General features: G+C 39.7%; 1 protein-coding gene across 6 annotated transcripts in view; it reads right to left on the bottom strand.

Moving 5' to 3' along the window:
- The window catches only part of EFHC1 (EF-hand domain containing 1), a 73,534-nt gene extending 55,304 nt beyond the window's left edge, over nucleotides 1-18,230 (bottom strand). Inside the window, exons 1-3 of one of the 6 annotated variants that reach the window (XM_055391755.2) lie at nucleotides 17,105-17,210; nucleotides 13,452-13,593; nucleotides 13,117-13,338 (exon numbers count right to left, since the gene is read on the bottom strand). In XM_055391755.2, coding sequence (XP_055247730.1) covers nucleotides 13,117-13,338; nucleotides 13,452-13,484 — 255 coding nt within the window. In that variant the 5' untranslated portion in view covers nucleotides 13,485-13,593; nucleotides 17,105-17,210. Of the gene's footprint in view, nucleotides 1-13,116; nucleotides 13,339-13,451; nucleotides 13,594-17,104 lie in introns of those variants that run through there. The other 5 variants (XR_008681104.2, XR_008681105.2, XM_063707659.1 and 2 more) reach the window with 5 other exon arrangements.
- Nucleotides 18,231-19,281: the final 1,051 nt, after the last annotated feature.

The raw sequence follows: 19,281 nt of genomic DNA, 5'->3' as shown, positions 1-19,281 counted from the left end.
AATGAAGGCTTAATTGCACTTCTTTAGAAGTGTAGTCCTTTGTAAATGTATATTAATTACGTTCATTATTATAAACTTTATATGAATGACTTTCACGTCATCAATCCACTACAGAATCTTTGAAGGGTGTGTACATACCCTTATCATTAATCCACTATACAATCTCTAAAAGGTGTGTAAATACCTTCCTTGTGCTCAGGAACATATATATTACATCAAGCAAACCACTGGTCCTCTGGGGAGCATCATCATCAATGTGAAGTCAAAATGGTATCAATATATAGATTACACATTTAAAAAACATAAACTATGCCAGGCGTGGTGGCTTACGCCTGTAATCCCAGCACACCGGGAGGCCGAGGCAGGCAGATCACCTGAGTTAAGGTGTTTGAGACCAGTCTGGCCAACATGGTGAAACCCCGTCTGTACTAAAAATACAAAAATTAGCCAGGCTTGGTGGTGGGCAACTGTAATTCCACCTACTTGGGAGGCTATGGTAGGAGACTCATTTGAACCCACGAGGTGGAGGCTGCAGTGAGCTGAGTTAGTGCCACTGCACTCCAGCGTGGGTGACAGAGTGAGACTCCATCTCAAAAAAATAAAAAATAAAAAGCATAAAACAATATTATAAAAAGCATATGTTAACATGCTTTGGGATTTTTAAATTTCTGTTATTTTGTCTCTGTTTTTTATGTGTCTTTTCAAGGAGAGAAAGTATTAGAATGGGATTCTAAGCAGGCAAGATAGTTTACCCAAGCCTCTACTACAATAAGAGGAACAAATCAAGAAGATCCTAAATGAAACACAAATATGGCTTGATAAATGGAAAGATGAAATAATTCTATACACGGACACTGTTGCTAAAAAAAAAAAAAACGGTAGCGTAACTACTGTGGAAAAACAAGATAAAAACCAAGAGAACTGGCAAGTGCATACAAGTGCATAGGAGAAATGTGAATATAATGAAGGCCTTAAAACTCATAATAAAAAGATAAAATGGATCAGTGCAGTGGAATGTTTGAAGGAGAAAAATAACATGGTAAAAGCAGAGGACAGATAATGTTGAAGTAACATTTTAGATCAACTGCAAAGAACTGAAAGGGGGGACATGATCATAGTAATTCATATATAAAATGGCCTGTATCTGAGCCATATATTTATAAATACATAAAATGTTAAAGCTGAACTGATCAGCTAGCCCAACCCCACTTATTTTATAAAGGAGGAAACTGAGACCCAGGGTGGTAAGGTGGCTTGCCTGAGGCCATGTAAGGGGTTAGGGCCAGAACTGGAACTGAAATTCAGACTATTAACTCACAACCCAATATTCTCTCCACATATCTTGCTACTTCTCAGGTAACAAATGCTATCGTGGTTCCAAGAAGGAATCTGTGTGGGCTAAAGTGGTCAGAGAAAGCTTAACTAGGAGGAAACAAAAGATGTATTAGACTTGAAGAGTGAAAGATTTTAGATCAGCAGAGGATACAAGGGGGGCTTCTAAGCAGTGGTAATAACAGAAGCAGAGGAAGGAAACCCAGCAGCAGTATGCAGGCTATGATGGAGGAGGAAGTACTAGGCATGGCAATCAGACTGAAAGCCCCTTCAATAGTCCAGGTCTGCAGTAATTAATTACCAGCAATGGAAAAGCAGAAGTCTGACTGGATTGATAGTAAAGAAGTGGGAAGGTGGAAGCAGATGAGGTGTTGGGGAAAACCCAGTGCTGGCGATATAGTGGTGATCTCATAGAAATGTAAACATAAGGAGAAGATAATTTGGGTATGGCAGATGGTGAGTTTGATTTTAGACTTACTGAATTTAAGTGACAGCACAAGTTGTATACTGCAGGGGGTAATTTATACTGCAGGACTGGGTTTAGGGGAAGAAGTAAATATTACAGAACATTCAAGGATAATGCAAACATTTTTGGCCAAGCAACTGAAAGCATAGAATTACTATCAAATTGATATGAAGAAGATTGCTGCAGAACAGATTTTGGAGGTAAGAAGACAAAATTGGGAGTTCAGTTTTAGATATGCTTAATTTGAGATATTTATTAGACATTCAAGACGAGATGGCAAATAGGCATTTATGTATACATATGTTTAGAGGACAACTTATCATCATAAAGAGGACATTTCAAGCCATGAACCTGGACAACTCACCAAAGGAGTGAGGGAGTGAGAAGAGAATCATAGAGAAGATAACCAAAGATCGAGTCTGTGGCCACAGCCATGCTCCCAAACCATCTGTTTTCTAAGATTGGTGGGCATGAAAATACCTATGGCAACAGGAAGTTGGCCTCAGAATGGGAGGCAAGGAGATACACATATATATATGGTCTTGTTATATATATATATACTTGTTATATATATATACTTGTTTTATATATATATTTGTTTTATATATATATATATATATATATATATATATGGTCTCAGGTAAAGAATATGCTAACCGAAAAGAATTACTTAATTGTTAATTTTTAAAAGGCACTTATCTATTTATTAAGAACAGAATTAACAGTTCTGTGCTCCTCCCACAAAGAATGAATGGGGTAGAAGAGTTAATGTAGAAAAGCTCTTTGGAAAGTTTCCCTGGAATCATGGCAGATGGAAGGTAGGACTAGATTGCAGCTCCCACTCAGACGGGCAGAGCAGCATGTGAAGGCTTGCACTGTGAACTTTTGCTCCAGGATGACTGCAGGAATAAATTAGGTAAGCAGAGAGAATCCACAGACCCTCTGAAGGAAGCAAATTGCTCTTGCAGGACCCAGGAGACATCCCAAATACTGTGAGTGCCCAAACTATGGAAGTGGGAAAGGGAGATCATCTGTCCCCGAACACACACCCCCACTGAGGAACCTGAAGGTCTAGATTACAGGAGAAGATTCTGACCTTACCTGGAGCTGGGTCAATTCAGAGAGGCGAGTGAAATACGGGGGTAGAGGAAGCAGCGGGAAAAGTCCTATGGTCTCCCTGGGGTCCCCTACCAAGCCATTTCTGCCTTGCTTCACAGGGGTACTTGGGGAGGGCAGCCAGAGGCACTGGGAAAAGGCCACAGGAAGAAGGGAACCTCCAGCTGAACTGTGTAACGATTTGAACCAATCGAGAAGTCTCCTGGCCAGAACTCGGGAGAAGGTGTGAATCCAGTGTACAGATTCCACAGGTGGGGGAAGAAGGAAAGCCCCACTTGCTTTCAAAGCTGGGAGGCAGGTAGCCTGGGGCAAGTTCTCAGCCTTGCTCGCCCACTGCCTGGAAACAGACTTGGTGCTGTTGGAGAGGGGCAGGACAGTGGGAGTGAGATTGGACCTTTGGGTTGCATGGGAGCTGGGTGAGGTCTACGACTGCTGGCTTTCCCCCACTTCCCTGACAACCTGAAGTACACAGTAGAGGCAGCCATAATCTTCCTAGGAACACAACTCCATTGACCTCAGACCCTCACCCCCATCCTCCACAGCAGCCACAGCAAGACCTGCCCAAGGAGAGTCTGAGCTCAAACACATCTTGCCCTGCCCCAACCTAACGGTCCTTCCCTACCCACCCTGGTAACTGAAGACAAAGGGCATATACTCTTGGGAGTTCTAGGCCCCCCCCCCCCACTGGCTGTTCCCCCCGTACTACCACAGCTAATGCTATCTTGAAAACACCACCTCCTGGCAGGAGACCAACCAGCACAAAAATAGTACATTAAACAACCAAGGCTAAGGACCCTCACAGAGTCCGTTTCACCCCCCTGCCACCTCCACTGGAGCAGGTGCTGGTATCTATGGCTGAGAGACCCACAGACGGCTCACAGCACAGGACTCTGTGCAGACAACCCCCAGTACCAGCCTGGAGCCTGGCATACTTGCTGGATGGCTAGATCCAGAAGAGAGATAACAATCACTACAGCTCGGCTCTCAGAAAGCCACATCCATAGGAAAAGGGAGAGAATGCTACATCAAGGGAACACCCCGTGGGACAAAAGAATCTGAACAACAGCCTTGAGCCCTAGACCTTCCCTCTGATAGAGTCTACGCAAATGAGAAGGAACCAGAAAACCAACTCTGGTAATATGACAAAACAAGGCTCTTTAATGCCCCCCAAAAATCACAGTAGCTCACCAGCAATAGATTGAAACCAAGAAGAAATCTCTAATTTACCTAATAATTTAGAAGGTTAGTTATTAAGCTAATCAGGGAGGCACCAGAGAAAGGCAAAGCCCAATTTAAAGAAATAAAAAAGATGATACAAGAAGTGAAGGGAAATTTTTTTCAATGAAATAGCATAAATAAAAAACAATCAAAACTTCAGGAAACAATGGATGTGCTTATAGAAATGCAAACTGCTCTGGAAAGTCTCAGCAATAGAATCAAACAAGCAGAAGAAAGAACTTCAGAGCTCAAAGACAAGGTTTTCTAATTAACCCAATCCAACAGAGACAAAGAAAAAAGAATAAGAAAATATGAACAAAGCCTCTAAAAAGTTTGGGATTATGTTAAATAACCAAACCTAAGAATAATCAGCATTCCTGAAGAAGAAAAATCTAAAAGTCTGGAAAACATATTTGGGGGAATAATCAAGGAAAACTTCTCTAGACATCCAAACACAAGAAGCTCAAAGAATACCTGGGAAATTCACTACAAAAAGATCATCACCTAGGCACACTTTCTTCAGGTTATTTAAAGTTAAGATGAAGGAAAGAATCTTAAGAGCTGTGAGGCAAATGCACCAGGTAACCTATAAAGGAAAACCTATCAGATTAATAGCAGTTTCTCAGCAGAAACCCTACAAGCTAGAAGGGATTGGGGCCCTATCTTCAGCCTCCTTAAAGAAAAGAATTATCAGCCAAGAATTTTGTATTCAGTGAAACTAAGCTTCATAAATGAAGGAAAGATACCGTCTTTTTCAGAAAAACAAATTCTGAGAGAATTTGCCACTACCAAGCTAGCACTACAAGAACTGCTAAAAAGAGCTCTAAATCTTGAAACAAATCAAAACAGATCAAAACAGAACCTCTTTAAAGCATAAATCTCACAGGACCTATAAAACAAAAATACAATTAAAAACAAAAAACAAAAGATCCAGGTATACAGACAACAAATACCACGATGCACAGAATGGTATCTCACATCTTAATACTAATGTTGAATGTAAATAGCCTAAATGCTCCAGTTAAAAGATACAGAATCGCAGAATGGATAAGAATTCACCAACCATCTGCTGCCTTCAAGAGACTCACCTAATACATAAGGACTCATGTAAATTTAAGGTAAAGGGGTGGATAAAGAAACTCCATGCAAATGGACACCAAAAGCGAGCAGGAGTAGCTATTCTTGTATCAGACAAAACAAACTTTAAAGCAACAGCAATTAAAAAAGACAAAGAGGGACATTACATAATGATAAAAGACTTGTCCAACAGGAAAACGTCATAATCCTAAATATATATGCACCTAACACTGGAGCACCCAATTTATAAAACAATTACTAATAGACCTAAGAAATGAGATAGACAGCAACATAATAATAGGGGGGGACTTCAATACTCCACTGACAGCACTAGCCAGGCCAAGACAGAAAGTCAACAAAGAAACAATGGATTTAAACTATACCCTGGAACAAATGGACTTAATATATTTACAGAACATTCTACCCAACAACCGCAGAATATACATTCTATTCAACAGCGCATGGAACTTTCTCCAAGACAGACCATATGATGGGCCACAAAATTAGCCTCAATAAATTTAAGAAAATTGAAATTATATCAAGCACTCTCTCAGATCATAGTGGAATAAAATTGGACGTCAACTCCAAAAGGAACCTTCAAAACCATGCAAATACATGGAAATTAAATAACCTGCTCCTAAGTGAGCTTTGGGTCAAAAATAAAACCAAGATGGAAATTAAACAATTATTGGAACTGAATGACAATAATGACACAACCTATCAAAGCCTCTGGGATACAGCAAAGGCAGTGCTAAGAAAAAGTTCAAACCCCAAAACGCCTACATCAAAAAGTCTGAAAGAGCACTAACAGACAATCTAAGGCCACACCTCAAGGAACTAGAAAAACAAGAACAAACCAAACCGAAACCCAGCAGAAGAAAGAAAATAACCAAGATCAAAGCAGAAACAAATGAAATTGAAACAAACAAACAAAAAACAAAAGATAAATGAAACAAAAAGCTGGTTCTTTGAAAAGATACATAAAATTGATAGACCATTAGCAAGATTAACCAAGAAAAGAAGAGAGAAAATCCAATAAGCTCAATTAGAAACAAAATGGAGGATATTACAACTGACACCACAGAAATACAAAAGGTCATTCAAGGCTACTATGAACACCTTTACGCACATAAACTAGAAAACCTAGAGTAGATAGATAAATTCCTGAAAGATAAAACCCTGCTGGCTTAATTCAGGTAGAATTAGATACCCTGAACAGACCAACAACAAGCAGCAAGACTGAAATAATTAAAAAATTACCAGCAGGAAAAAGTCCAGGACCAGACAGATTCACAGAAGAATTCTACCAGATATTCGAAGAAAAACTGGTACTATTGGCACTATTCTACAAGATAGAGAAAGAGGGAATCCTCCCTAAATCATTCTATGAAGGCAGTATAACCCTAATACCAAAACCAGGAAAGGACATAACCAAAAAATAAAACTATAGACCGATATCCCTGATGAACATAGATGCTAAAATCCTTAACAAAATACTAGCTAACTGAATTCAACAACATATGAAAAAGATAATCCAGCATGATTAAGTGGGTTTCATACCAGGGATGCAGGGATGATTTAACATATGCAAGTCAATAAATGTGATACACCACATAAACAGAATTAAAAACAAAAATCACATGATCATCTCAATAGATGCAGAAAAAGCATTCAACAAAATCTAGCACCCCTTTCTGATTAAAATTCTCAGCAAAATTGATACAAGGGACATACCTCAATGTAATAAAAGCCATCTATGACAGACCCACAGCCAACATAATGCTGAATGGGGAAGTTGAAAGCATTCCCTCTGAGAACTGGGACAACATAAGGATGCCCACTCTCTCCACTCGTCTTCAGCACAGTACTAGAAGTCCTAGGCAGAGCAATCAGACAACAGAAAGAAATAAAGGTCATCCAAATAGGTAAAGAAGTCAAACTGTCACTGTTCACTGATGATATGATTGTTTCCCTGGAAAATCCTAAAGACTCCTCCAGAAAGCTCCTAGAACTGATAAAAGAATTCAGCGAAGTTTCTGGATACAAAATTAATATACACATATCAGTAGCTCTTCTTTACACCAACAGCGACCAAGCTGAGAATCAAATCAAGAACTCAACCCCTTTTACAATAGCTGAAAAACAAACAAACAAACAAAAACTTAGAAATATACCTAACCAAGGAGGTGAAAGACCTCTACAAGGAAAACTACAAAACAATGCTGAAAGAAATAACAGATGACACAAATAATGGAACAAATAATGGAAACACATTCCATGCTGATAGGATGGGAATCAACATTGTGAAAATGACCATACTGCCAAAAGCAATCTAAAAATTCAATGCAATTCCCATCAAAATACCACTATCATTCTTCACAGAATTAGAAAAAACAATCCTAAACTTCATATAGAACCAAAAAAGAGCCCGCATAGCCAAAGCAAGAATAAGCAAAAAGAATAAACCTGGAGGCATCACACTACCTGATTTCAAACTATACTATAAGACCATAGTTACCAAAACAGCATGGTACTGGTATAAAAATAGGCGCATAGACCAATGGAATAGAACAGAGAGCCCAGAAATAAAGCCAAATACTTACAGCCAACTGATCTTTGACAAAGCAAACAAAAACATAAAGCGAGGAAAGGACACCCTATTCAACAAATTGTGCTGGGATAAGTGGCAAGCCACAAGTAGGAGAATAAAACTGGATCCTCATCTCTCACCTTATATAAAAATCAACTCAAGATGGATCAAGGACTTAAATCTAAGACCTGAAACTATAAAAATTCTAGAAAATAACATTGGAAAACCCCTTCTAGACATTGGCTTAGGCAAGGGTTTCATGACCAAGAACCCAAAAGCAAATGCAATAAAAACAAAGATATATAGCTGGGACTTAATTAACCTAAAGAGCTTTTTCACGGCAAAAGGAAGAGTCAGCAGAGTAAACAGACAACCCACAGAGTGGGAAAAAATCTTCATAATCTATACATCTGACAAAAGATTAATATCCAGAATTTACAATGAACTCAAACAAATTAGCAAGGAAAAACAAAGAAGCCCATCTAAAAGTGGGCTAAGGACATGAATAGGCAATTCTCAAAAGAAGATATACAAATGGCCAACAAACATATGAAAAAATGTTCAACATCACTAATGATCAGGGAAATGTAAATCAAAACCACAATGCAATATCATCTTACTCCTGCAAGAATGGCCATAATCAAAACATCATAAAATATTAGATGTTGGTGTGGATGCAATGAACTGGGAACTGCTGGTGGGAATGTAAACTAGTACAACCACTATGGAAAACAGTGTGAAGATTCCTTAAAGAACTAAAAGTAGAACCACCATTTGATCCAGCAATCCCACTACTGGGTATCTACCCAGAGGAAAAGAACTCATCATACAAAAAAGATACTTGCACATGCATGTTTATAGCAGCACAATTTGCAACTGCAAAAATGTGGAACCAACTCAAATACCCATCAATCAATAAGTGGACAAAGAAAATGTGATATATATGATGGAATACTATTTAGCCATAAAAAGGAATGAATTAATAGCATTCACAGTGACTTGGATAAGACTGGAGACTATTATTCTAAGTGAAGTAACTCAGGAATAGAAAACCAAACATTGTATGTTCTCACTCATAAGTGGTAGCTAAGGTATGAGGATGCAAAGGCATAAGAATGACACAATGAACTTTGGGGACTCAGGGGGAAAGGGTGGGAAGGGGGTGAGGGATAAAAGACTACAAATTGGGGGCACTGTATACTGCCTGGGTGATGGGTGCACCAAAATCTCACAAATCACCACTATAGAACTTACTCATGTAACCAAACACGACCTGTTCCCCAATAACCTATGGAAATAAAAAAAATTGTTTTTAAAGTAGTGGGATAACATCAGCTTTCCCAGGTAGAATAAGAACTTGATTGTTACGTAGAAAGAAAAGAAAAATTATATTTAAATACTGTTTAAAAATATACTTTTCATGGAATTTCATAGCAGGCTGGGCTCCCGGTTATCATGTATTTCTAACCTTCTGAGTTTATAGACGAGGAAATTAGAGATTGTGACTACAAGGTCACAATGTTAGCTGGTAGGAGACCCAGAATTAGAATCCAGGTCTCCTAACTCCCAGGAAGTGCTCAGAATGCCACAATAAACATAAAAATATTTGTATTTACTTCAAGATGAAGGGGGGAAATGCTGCATAAATATTTTCATATCATACACAATTATAAAAAGCCAAGTCACATTTTTAATTTTACATTATTATAAGCATATATGTTACGTGTTTGACTTGCCAATTTTCAGCAGTGACACAGACAAGAAATAAATTTTGTTAATTATTCATGTCATTTTAGAACTGATATTTATTGAACACTAAATGTATAATAAACTATATAAGTCCTTACCTTCATGAAGTATACACTCAGGTGGGACAGATAAACACTAAACAAATCAGCAACACAAATTATAATATAGTGCTGCGAAGGGAAAAAAAAAAAAGAGAGGGAAGTGATATAGAAAAATGAGGAGGAACTGCCATAGCAGAGTGGCCAGGAAAAGCCTCACTGAAAGGAAAGATGGAGTCAGCCACTTAAGGATGGTGAAATGGGAAGCTATTTCAGATAGGAGAAATGCCATGTACAAAAAGGCCCTGAATTGGAATTTTCAAATGCTGCCATTTCAAGGAAATCAGTAAAAATAAATCCAATGTATTGAAACATGATAGGTGAGAAAAAGGACCCAAGATGAGGCTGGGGAGAGAGCAGGCAGGGCCAGCTCCAGTAGGGCTGTGAGGAACCTGTAGAGTTGGATCTTTATAGATGATAGGGAAGCCATGGAAGTGTTTCACTCAGTATGTGACATAATCTGATTTTCAAAAAATAAGCCTGGCTGCTCTGTGGAAAATAAATTTATGGTAATAGTGAGGATGAAAATAAGTAAATGAATTAGTTACATATTTTAGAAGCAGAAACAATAGAACTTGCTAATAGATTAGATGTGGATTGTGAGGGGAAAGAAGAATGAAAGATGACTTTCAAGTCACAGTGAGGTGGTAATGTTTACTGTATTGGTTAAGAAAGCCTGATGGCATTTTCCCAGAAACATGACATAATCAGAGCTGAACTCTAGAGAATAAACAAGGCAGCATACCTGTTATAAGCATAAGGACTAGGAATGAGACTAAAACAACAGTTAGGTAGTCATTTGGCTTGTCTGAACTATGATAGTGGCAGAGGAAATGAAAGTGAGAGATATTTGACTTGGCAACTCATTAAGTGTGGAGGATAAAGGAGAGAAAAAGCCAAAGATGGCTCAGGTTTCAAGCTTGGATTACCTAGTGGAACCACACAGGGAAAGCAGATCTATGGGAAAAGGTGAGGGATAGAGATAAGTTAAAGACATACAGAACTTGAGGTACCAACAGTTCATCCAGGTGAAGATATCCCATGGGCCAGGGGGATACAGATCTGGAGTCTCAATGATGTCAGAGTTGGAACTAAATAGTGACATTGTCTATGGTGAGGTGACAGTTGAAATCACGAAAGTGGGTGAGATCTCAAGAAAATTATATAAAGAATGAGATAGAACCTTGAAAATACTTGTAAGTTAAGAATTGAAAAGAGGAAGGGAGGCTAAAGAATAAGCAACCACATAGAAAGAAGGAGGAAAATGAGAGTCATGGAGGCAAAAGAAGAGCACAGTTTCAAGAAGGGAGGAAGGGTCAACAGTGTCAGATGGCATAAACAGGCCAAAGACAATGCTGGCAAAGTAAACCTCTGTAGATCTGGTAAAAGGACAGCACTGGCTACCTAGGAGAAAGTATTCTGGGGCTGTGGGTAGGGAGAAGTCAGATTGTAAGTGATTTGACAGTCAAGTGAGAAACAAAGTTCTCTTGCTTAAAAGCATCACAAGGTATTATAGAAATATTATAGGATGATATGACTCTAGCTAGAGAAGCAGTCACTAGAGTGTCTGAAATAGAAATAATATGAAACTTGAAGATGAAAAAGATGAAAGAAGAACATCAGAAATAAAGAGCTGGAAGTCAGTCTGGGAAACAATATAGTGGGTGATGCTGGAATTATATGGGAGCAAGGGGAAAAGATGAGGGCACTTGGAATAGATGTCCTGGTCTTTATTACCTAAGTAAGAAATGAAGTTATATTCTGTCTATGAGGAACAGTCCTAAGAATTTCCAAAATATAGACAAATATGTTGGCTATTATGTGGACCTCTGGGTATTAGAGGTCCTTCATTTAAAATTAGAACCTTCATTTAATTCAGAGAAACCATAATTCCCTTATTATAAACAAACAAACTTAGTTTCAAAGTCATGCATTTAGCTTCTCTCTACCCCATTATCTATGCTAAGGCTCATTTATCTAGAAATTGTGATGATCCAAGTAAAATGAATTGGAAAATAAAAATAATATTTTTATGTGCACTATCCTTAAAGAAATGAACTATGAATATTAAATAAGTACAAATTAAGTAACAACAATTAGTGTAAAATAACATAGAAAACAAAAAATAGGAAGCCTATTTCCTACTGAAGCGCAATTTCTCCTCTGAATTTTACTAATACTTTCTTACGACATATATCACTTTATCACCTTCTACTTTATAACAGTTACTTACTATTCTTTTCAGTAAAAATTAAACATACCAGGATTCATATCTTGGTAATTATTTAGTGCCTATCCCACTTCTCTCTTGTATTTTCAGCCCTCTCCCTTCTCTGCTGATTTTGCAATGTCTGTCAAAGCCACAAATAAAAGAAACAAGCAAAAGGAAAAGATACATCCAATTATATAAATCTTACTGTTTAGTGGATGTTTAGGTTCGGCCTATGAATGCATATGTGAATGTGTCCCTATAAATGAGTTAAGTGGGGAAGAGGAAATGATACGGATTCTAGTTGAGAGACTGAAATTGTTTAAAAATAAGTGACTATCATGTAAATGGCATAGCTCCTCCCCAGCCTCTAGCTTACAACAGGTACTCAATAAAAGTTGGCTGGCTGGATGAAAATGTTATAGACATTTAACAGGAATAATAAAATAAAAATAAAGACAAGAAAAGAAACAGACTAAGAGTAAATTAAGAAGGCTAACTTATCAAAACTGATCAGTACTTCTCAGAACCAGTTACACATAAAGCTCATCTGGAAATTAGAACTGATGAGGGCTGGAATAACGTAAATTTCTTAAACATCTCGCCAGTGATTCTGCTACATGGTCAGGGCTAGGGCTACTTCACTTTAGTGAAAAGAGGAGGCTCATTGACAAGGAAAAACAAGAATGATGTGGTAATGTCAACAGATGGAAATGAGGAAACTCACATTGCAAAAACATAAAGATAAATGAGAAACAAACAAAAATGTTATACCACCCATTGGTTATGTAATATCAAACATGAAATGTTCCCTGAAAACCAAAAACTTATGGAGACTGCCTGCAGAAAACTGACAATAGATGGAGTCATTGTTTTCATAATGATATTCTGCATCTCATGAAGATCAGATATGTCACCATTACAGAATACAGTACCTTTAAAAAGTGGAAAACACACGGCTGATAAACATAGAATATAAATTCAAGAATTCAGAATTATAGCCAACTTTTCTTTAACTGCATTTGGAAAATAGTCTGGTGAAGTCTACAGGGAATTACTTTACTCCCTGTAATCAGCTTCCTGACTAAAGAAAGCCTCTTTTTAGCCTGAGTTCAGCTGTCCATGACTAAGGGTTAAGGCATCTGAACAATTTTCTCCTCAGAGCACTTTGGAAATTCTGTGGTTTACTGTTTTAACTTTTCTGCAAGCAGTTGGCTCTCAGACCCTAATTCAAGGGGTACCCTAAAATTCCAGATGATACCTTTTTGTCAAAAGCCACATGCGCAGGAATAAAATCCGCAGGTGGGGCTTGTTTAGGTTGGCCATAAGTTAAGACTGGTGCCTTACTGGCCAACTCATCCAGCTCAGCCTGGGACAGCTGGTTGAACTGGAGCCGGTCTCCGCCTCTCCCAACTGTTGGATGTCGAACAATTGCATAGCCGTTCCTGTAGCCCAGCGTCTGGCTTCTATGGAAGGCTGTTTTCTGAAGAAGAAAAGAATGTGTCATTAATAACATTAGACAAATATTTGTTAGGTAAAAAAAAAACTTTTAAAAATATAACTTAAATCTTTGCTTATAAGCAACACAAAACTTACATCAAGAAGCTTACCAACATTAAGGCTGGGCATGGTGGCTCATGCCTATAATCCCAGAACTCTGGGAGGCTGAAGAGGGAGAATCACTTCAGCCCCGGAGTTCGAGACCAGCCTGGGCAACAAGATGCTGTCTCTATAAAAACTAAAAAAAAAAAAAAAAAAAAAAATTAGCTGGGTGTGGTGGCTTGTGCCTATTATAGTCCCAGCTACTTGGGAGGCTGAGGTGGAAGGATCACTTGAGCCTGGGAGGTCCAAGCTGCAATAAGCTATGATTGAACCACTGCACTCCAGCCTGGGCAACAGTGAGACTCTGTCTCAAAAAAACAAAACAAAACAAAAGCTTACCTACATTAAAAGATTCTGTATTTTAAGTTAAAACACTTGAACAAGAACGAGGAGCGAAGTAGCCACCTAAGCTTAAAGTAAAATTTAAAGCTGTGCTCTGTAATGCCCAATTTAACTACCAATTCACCTTGCATGAGAGATTAAAAGAGTATCTCATCTATACTCTTAAGTTTTTCACTAGTCTTCTCATGTTTTTCATCTGATATCTGGGGCCGTAAAAACTGTAGAACCTAGAAGATACGGTTCTGTGAATTTTATTTTTACATGGAATGAATTTATTTTTACCTGTCCCTCTTGTCACAATGACAGTGATACATTCTTACAACTCTTTGGAAAGCAACTGGATGGTATATATTTAAAGTCTTGAACTCAATAATTCTACCCCGACCATTTATTTACGAATATGATCCAGAATTATGAGAAAGAACTATATGCCTGAAACTGCCCATTACAATGGTAAATGTTGAAGACAATCTAAAAGACAATCACATGAAGACATGAGTAAATGATTGAAAACTCACTCAATGGATTATGGTGCTGTCATTAAAATATTGATTTTAGAGATCATGTGGCAACCTGGTGAAAATATTTATGATTTAATAAGCCTGAAAAAGCAACATATAAAATTATATGTGTACTGCAATTATAAGCATGGAAATATGTGCATGAAGAGACTGGTTTGGTCCTCTGTATTATATATTTCTAAATTATGTTGATTTTTTACAATGAACACATTTTTATTTAAAAGATTAAATAAAAAAGAGTAGAAAGGCAAATTAGAGGTTAATGGTTTCCTTTTTCTGTTGTGAGGATACTTTCACAATTACATATCTATAATATTCAAATATATACATAGATACAATTTAAGATTAATCATAAAAAATATTTTTATGAAAAAAACTTTCTACATCCTAATTGCTTTAGAGCCCAGCCTACCATCTTTCAAGATCTGTACTAACATGAAAGGTACAACAGAATAGACTTCTTTTGCTAAAAGGGTTATAAACTGTGGACATTTGTTTTTAAAGGTCATGTATTCAGAGTCACAAGTCAGTTGACAGGGACTGCTCCAGGTATATAGTAAACATGACATAGAACAAAATGCGCTGAGTTGACATCCTCATTGGGTAATTTATGGAACTTCAAGCTCTTCTTCCACCACCAAAGACAGAAGCAACATCAGTGACTTCAGTTTATTTCTTTGTTTTAGACAAATGTCTCTACCATCATTCAGCCATAACTCACAGACACCCCAGGCAAGGCAACCTCCGCCCTTTCCACCCCTCTTGTCCATTATGGTTCATCTTCTGTGTGTCTTTTTTTAAAATCGTTTTCCCACTCCCCTTTAAAAAATTTTTAACTTCTGGCCGGGCGCGGTGGCTCACGCCTGTAATCCCAGCACTTTGGGAGGCCGAGGCGGGCGGATCACGAGGTCAGGAGATCGAGACCATCCTGGCTAACACAGTGAAACCCCGTCTCTACTAAAAAATACAAAAAATTAGCCGGGCGTGGTGGCGGGCGCCTGTAGTCCCAGCTACGTGGGAGGCTGAGGCAGGAGAATGGCGTGAACCCGGGAGGCGGAGCTTGCAGTGAGCCGAGATCGCGCCACTGCACTCCAGCCTGGGCGACAGAGCGAGACTCCGTCTCAAAAAAAAAAAAAAAAAAAAAATTTTTAACTTCTTATCTGCATGTCTTTAGAATTACATTAATACATATTCAGTCCTTCACTGCTGAAGATATACTGACGATGCTTTTCAAATTTCAAATAGGGCAAATTGGCTGACATTTGGCCAGTGTATTTAAAATCTGAAATATGTCCAATGCACAGTTCTTCTTACTTTTAACACAGCAATATGTTTTTAGAGCTTTGCACTTCCATCCACACCTCTGTAATTCCCTGTATCAACTCAGCCCTGTCTACACTCACCAACACCAAAAGCTTAAGCTCATCCTGTATAGGGCAGGCAAGTGCCTACAACATTTTCTAAATTACATAAAACTGAAAAGTCCACTGAAACTAAAAATCTATGATGTTGTGTCTTAATGCAGGGATAATTACAGAGATTCAGAATACAAATTCTCTCACCAAACTTTCGATTTCATTCTAAATTGATTCTTCCAAAGAAAATAAATTGATAAAATATTTTAACTTTGTGAAGCTGGAGAGGAAGGCAAGAGTTTAAAGTATTAAACTATATAAACATAAACTGTTAGCTCATCTGTGATGATCAGTCTACTGAATCTCATTATTGATTTTTCAGCACATACATTTCAGTAGCCCTGTTAGACTTAAAACAAACACAAATAATTTTAAGAGCTAAACTGTGGCAAGAGTTTAAAAAAAAAAAAAAGAATCCAAGCTGCTGCTACTTTTTTAAAAATTTTGTCTAGAAAATGCAAATAAAAACACAAGGTTGGGGAAGGAGCAAAACAAAATCTAAACAGGAATCTTTTTACAAAAACGTTAGAATAAAAAGAATAGGGCCGGGGAAGAATAAACAGCAACTAATCAATTCTTGAGGGAACTGGAAAGAAATATCTCTTACAAAGCAGGGAAAGATGCTTTGGGAGGAAGGTGAGCAAGTTTTGGGGAAAACCCGCAATGGAGAAAGAAAAGAATGGGGAGAGGATGGGACTAAATTGTGGAAAATGTAGAAGATGGAGAGAAAAGAATGGGGTTGGATGCAAGCATAAAGAAGAAAGGAAAAAGACCTGGCGGAAAGAAGAGGAGCGGAATCGATATACATACAAAACAGGAAATGGAGCTGGGAGTGGGAGATACTACCGGGTACAGGATTCAGAAGAGGAAGCAGGTGGGGCGGGAATGGCGGACCTGTGGGAATGAGGATGAGGGTGCATAGTGGCGGGGGGGTTTAAGGGTGGCGATGGACGGAGACAGGTTATGATGTGAGAGAACGAGCTAGGGAGAGGGCCCAGAGATAGGTTGGGAGTAGGGTGGGGGAAATAGTGATCTAAAGGGACAAGAGGCAGGGGCTTGGAGGAGCAGGGCCGTAAGAAAGAACGCGGCTAACGGGATGAGAATGAAGGCGCCAACACACTGCCAAGATGGAGTGGGAAAAAACTAGAGAGGGATGAGGCGGAGGGCAAAGGATCGGAGAGAGGGGATGAGGCTGGCTAGGGAAGAACGGCAGAAGTTCGGCCCAGAATAAAGAACAGGATCAGGACAGAAGACGTGTTTGGAGAGAAGACAGACTTGAGTGGAGGGGAATGGAGGTGCACTGAGCGGGGAAACCTCCTGGGCTGCTGGAAGGTGGGGACAGGTGGGAGTCTGGCAGATAACTGCTCACCGTAGAGTCCTTAAAGGACGTGCCCGGAAGAAAGGGCAAGCCATGCACGGGATTGGACACCATTGCAGCCGGTACCACCGCCGCCACCTAGGTCCTGCTTCGTCCTCTCCGGTTGCCCAGGCGACAAGCAGCGTTCGCGGGCACCTCCAGGCTCCATGGTAACGCTAAACATCCGGAACTCCCACGAGCGGAAGGCGGGGCCAGGAGGCGCAGGCGTCACAGGAGGTTTGCGCGTGCGCCATCCGCAGGACTCCGCGTTCTCGCGGTAAGGGGGCCGCGGCCTTGGAGCGCGGCTAGTGGGCGTGGTTGTGTCGGCCCCTCCTCTTCCGCTTCGCCCCGCCCCGCTCCCTGAGGATGAGACGTGGGAGCTGTTGGGTGGCGCGGGGAAAGGCGGGTGTAGCGAGGCGGTAGTTCCCGCTGTGAGATCCGGGGTCCGAGCAGGCCCTTAGATGAGTTGCAGAGAGGGACGTTCCTTCTCTCCTTCCACCTAGTCCTGGCGGACCTCACTGCGCCCCGCCAACGCTGTGAGCTCAGGCACTCTTTTCTCCCCGCTCTGCCCCATTTCACACAGAAGTGTAAATGGTCGTTCCAGTTGGCAGTGCTACTAAACTAGCCCCATGCTTCTTGTAGGCAGGGGCCGAGGATTACCCATGATTGTGTTTCTGTTGCTCAGAGATGGTCAATGAACTAATGCAATCATCTCATCCTTAATTCTCCCACTGCCACATTGTATTTTTCCCCTTTTAACTCTTTTTTAAAATCAATCTTTCTCTTTCTTTCTTTCCTTTCTTTCTTTCTTTCTTTCCTTTCTTTTCTTTTTCCTTCCTTCCTTCCCTCCTTCCCTCCTTGGTTCCTTCCTTCCTTCCCTACTTTCCTCCTTCCGTAGAGATAGTGTCCCACTATGTTGCCCAAGCTGGTCTCGAATTCCTGGGGTCAAGCGATCCGCCCACCTCGCCTCCCAAAGTGCTGGGATTACAGGCATGAGCCACCGCGCCCAGCTCTCTTTATTCTACCATCAATCCCTTCGGTTAAACACCTTCGTTCTTGTAGGGAAAGCCTTGAATATGTGCTGCAGGGCAGGGTGCACTCTGATAGGTACTTGATTTTTGTTGACTGACGAGCTGCAGGTTGAAGGGTGGTCACCTCAATCCCTCGTTTGTACCTGCAGCTGCAATGAAAAGATCAGAACCACTAGGAGAAACACAGCTCCTTCAAAGAGAAAGACTAAGTCTTGGGAAAGAAGCAGATAAGTGAGGTGAAATATTGTCAGCATCATAGGTATAGCCTTTGATGCTTTTTACAAAACTTGCTTAAATTATTTTTTCTTAAAAGAAACATAATCCTATTCCTGAAACATTTTTTTTTGGGGGGGTGAGGGGAAGAAAGCTATCCATCATTGCCGAGGAGCTTAAAAATAAAAAGTAATCAAAACCCACGTGCCGAGAGATTTGGATTCATTAGGTCTGACATGGAGGCCAGGAATCTGATTTTTGTAACAGGCGTTTGTGACAAGCCAGTTTAGGAACATGATAGAGTAATAAGCCAGACACAGAAGGCATATCTCAGTGTCACAGGTAGTTTACTGCCAATACAGACAGCAGCTTTACTTTTATTGCTGCTTGTCAGAGCAAATCCCCCTGTTGGGTTTCACTAATTTGTGTGACGCTCAGGAGGCCCAGGACATGAATGCATTAAGTGGAACCTGAAGCAGTTATTGATGCCTCCTTACCATACCCTGCCCAGAGAGTTTCTTTTCTAACTCTTCTCCCCTTACTACATCTGTTTCCTGTTCTTGTCCTTTTTTAAACCTTTTTTTCTTTCTCTGTAAGTACATTACCTTAATGCAGCAGTTTAATACATTTTTTAAAAACTTCAATGAAGTTTTTTTGCCTTTGGTGCTTTTTACAAAACTTGCTTATTTTTTAAAAAAATAAATGTAATCATATTCCTCAAACATTGGTTAGCATTGTGGAAGTTACTGAAAACTTTTAAAGTACCTGTCCGTTGTATTATACCTTAGACACCAACCGAGGATGGATGCCAGTCACTGGAGGAATATGTCAAGATGGCAAGTTTGCTGGGTGCGGTGGCTCACGCCTGTAATCCCAGCACTTTGGGAGGCCGAGGTGGGTGGATCGCCTGAGGTCAGAGTTTGAGACCAGCCTGGACAACATAGT

Source organism: Gorilla gorilla, chromosome 5 (assembly GCF_029281585.2).
Source record: "Gorilla gorilla gorilla isolate KB3781 chromosome 5, NHGRI_mGorGor1-v2.1_pri, whole genome shotgun sequence".
NCBI lineage: Eukaryota > Metazoa > Chordata > Mammalia > Primates > Hominidae > Gorilla > Gorilla gorilla.
This window is presented reverse-complemented; position numbering and strand designations above follow the sequence as displayed.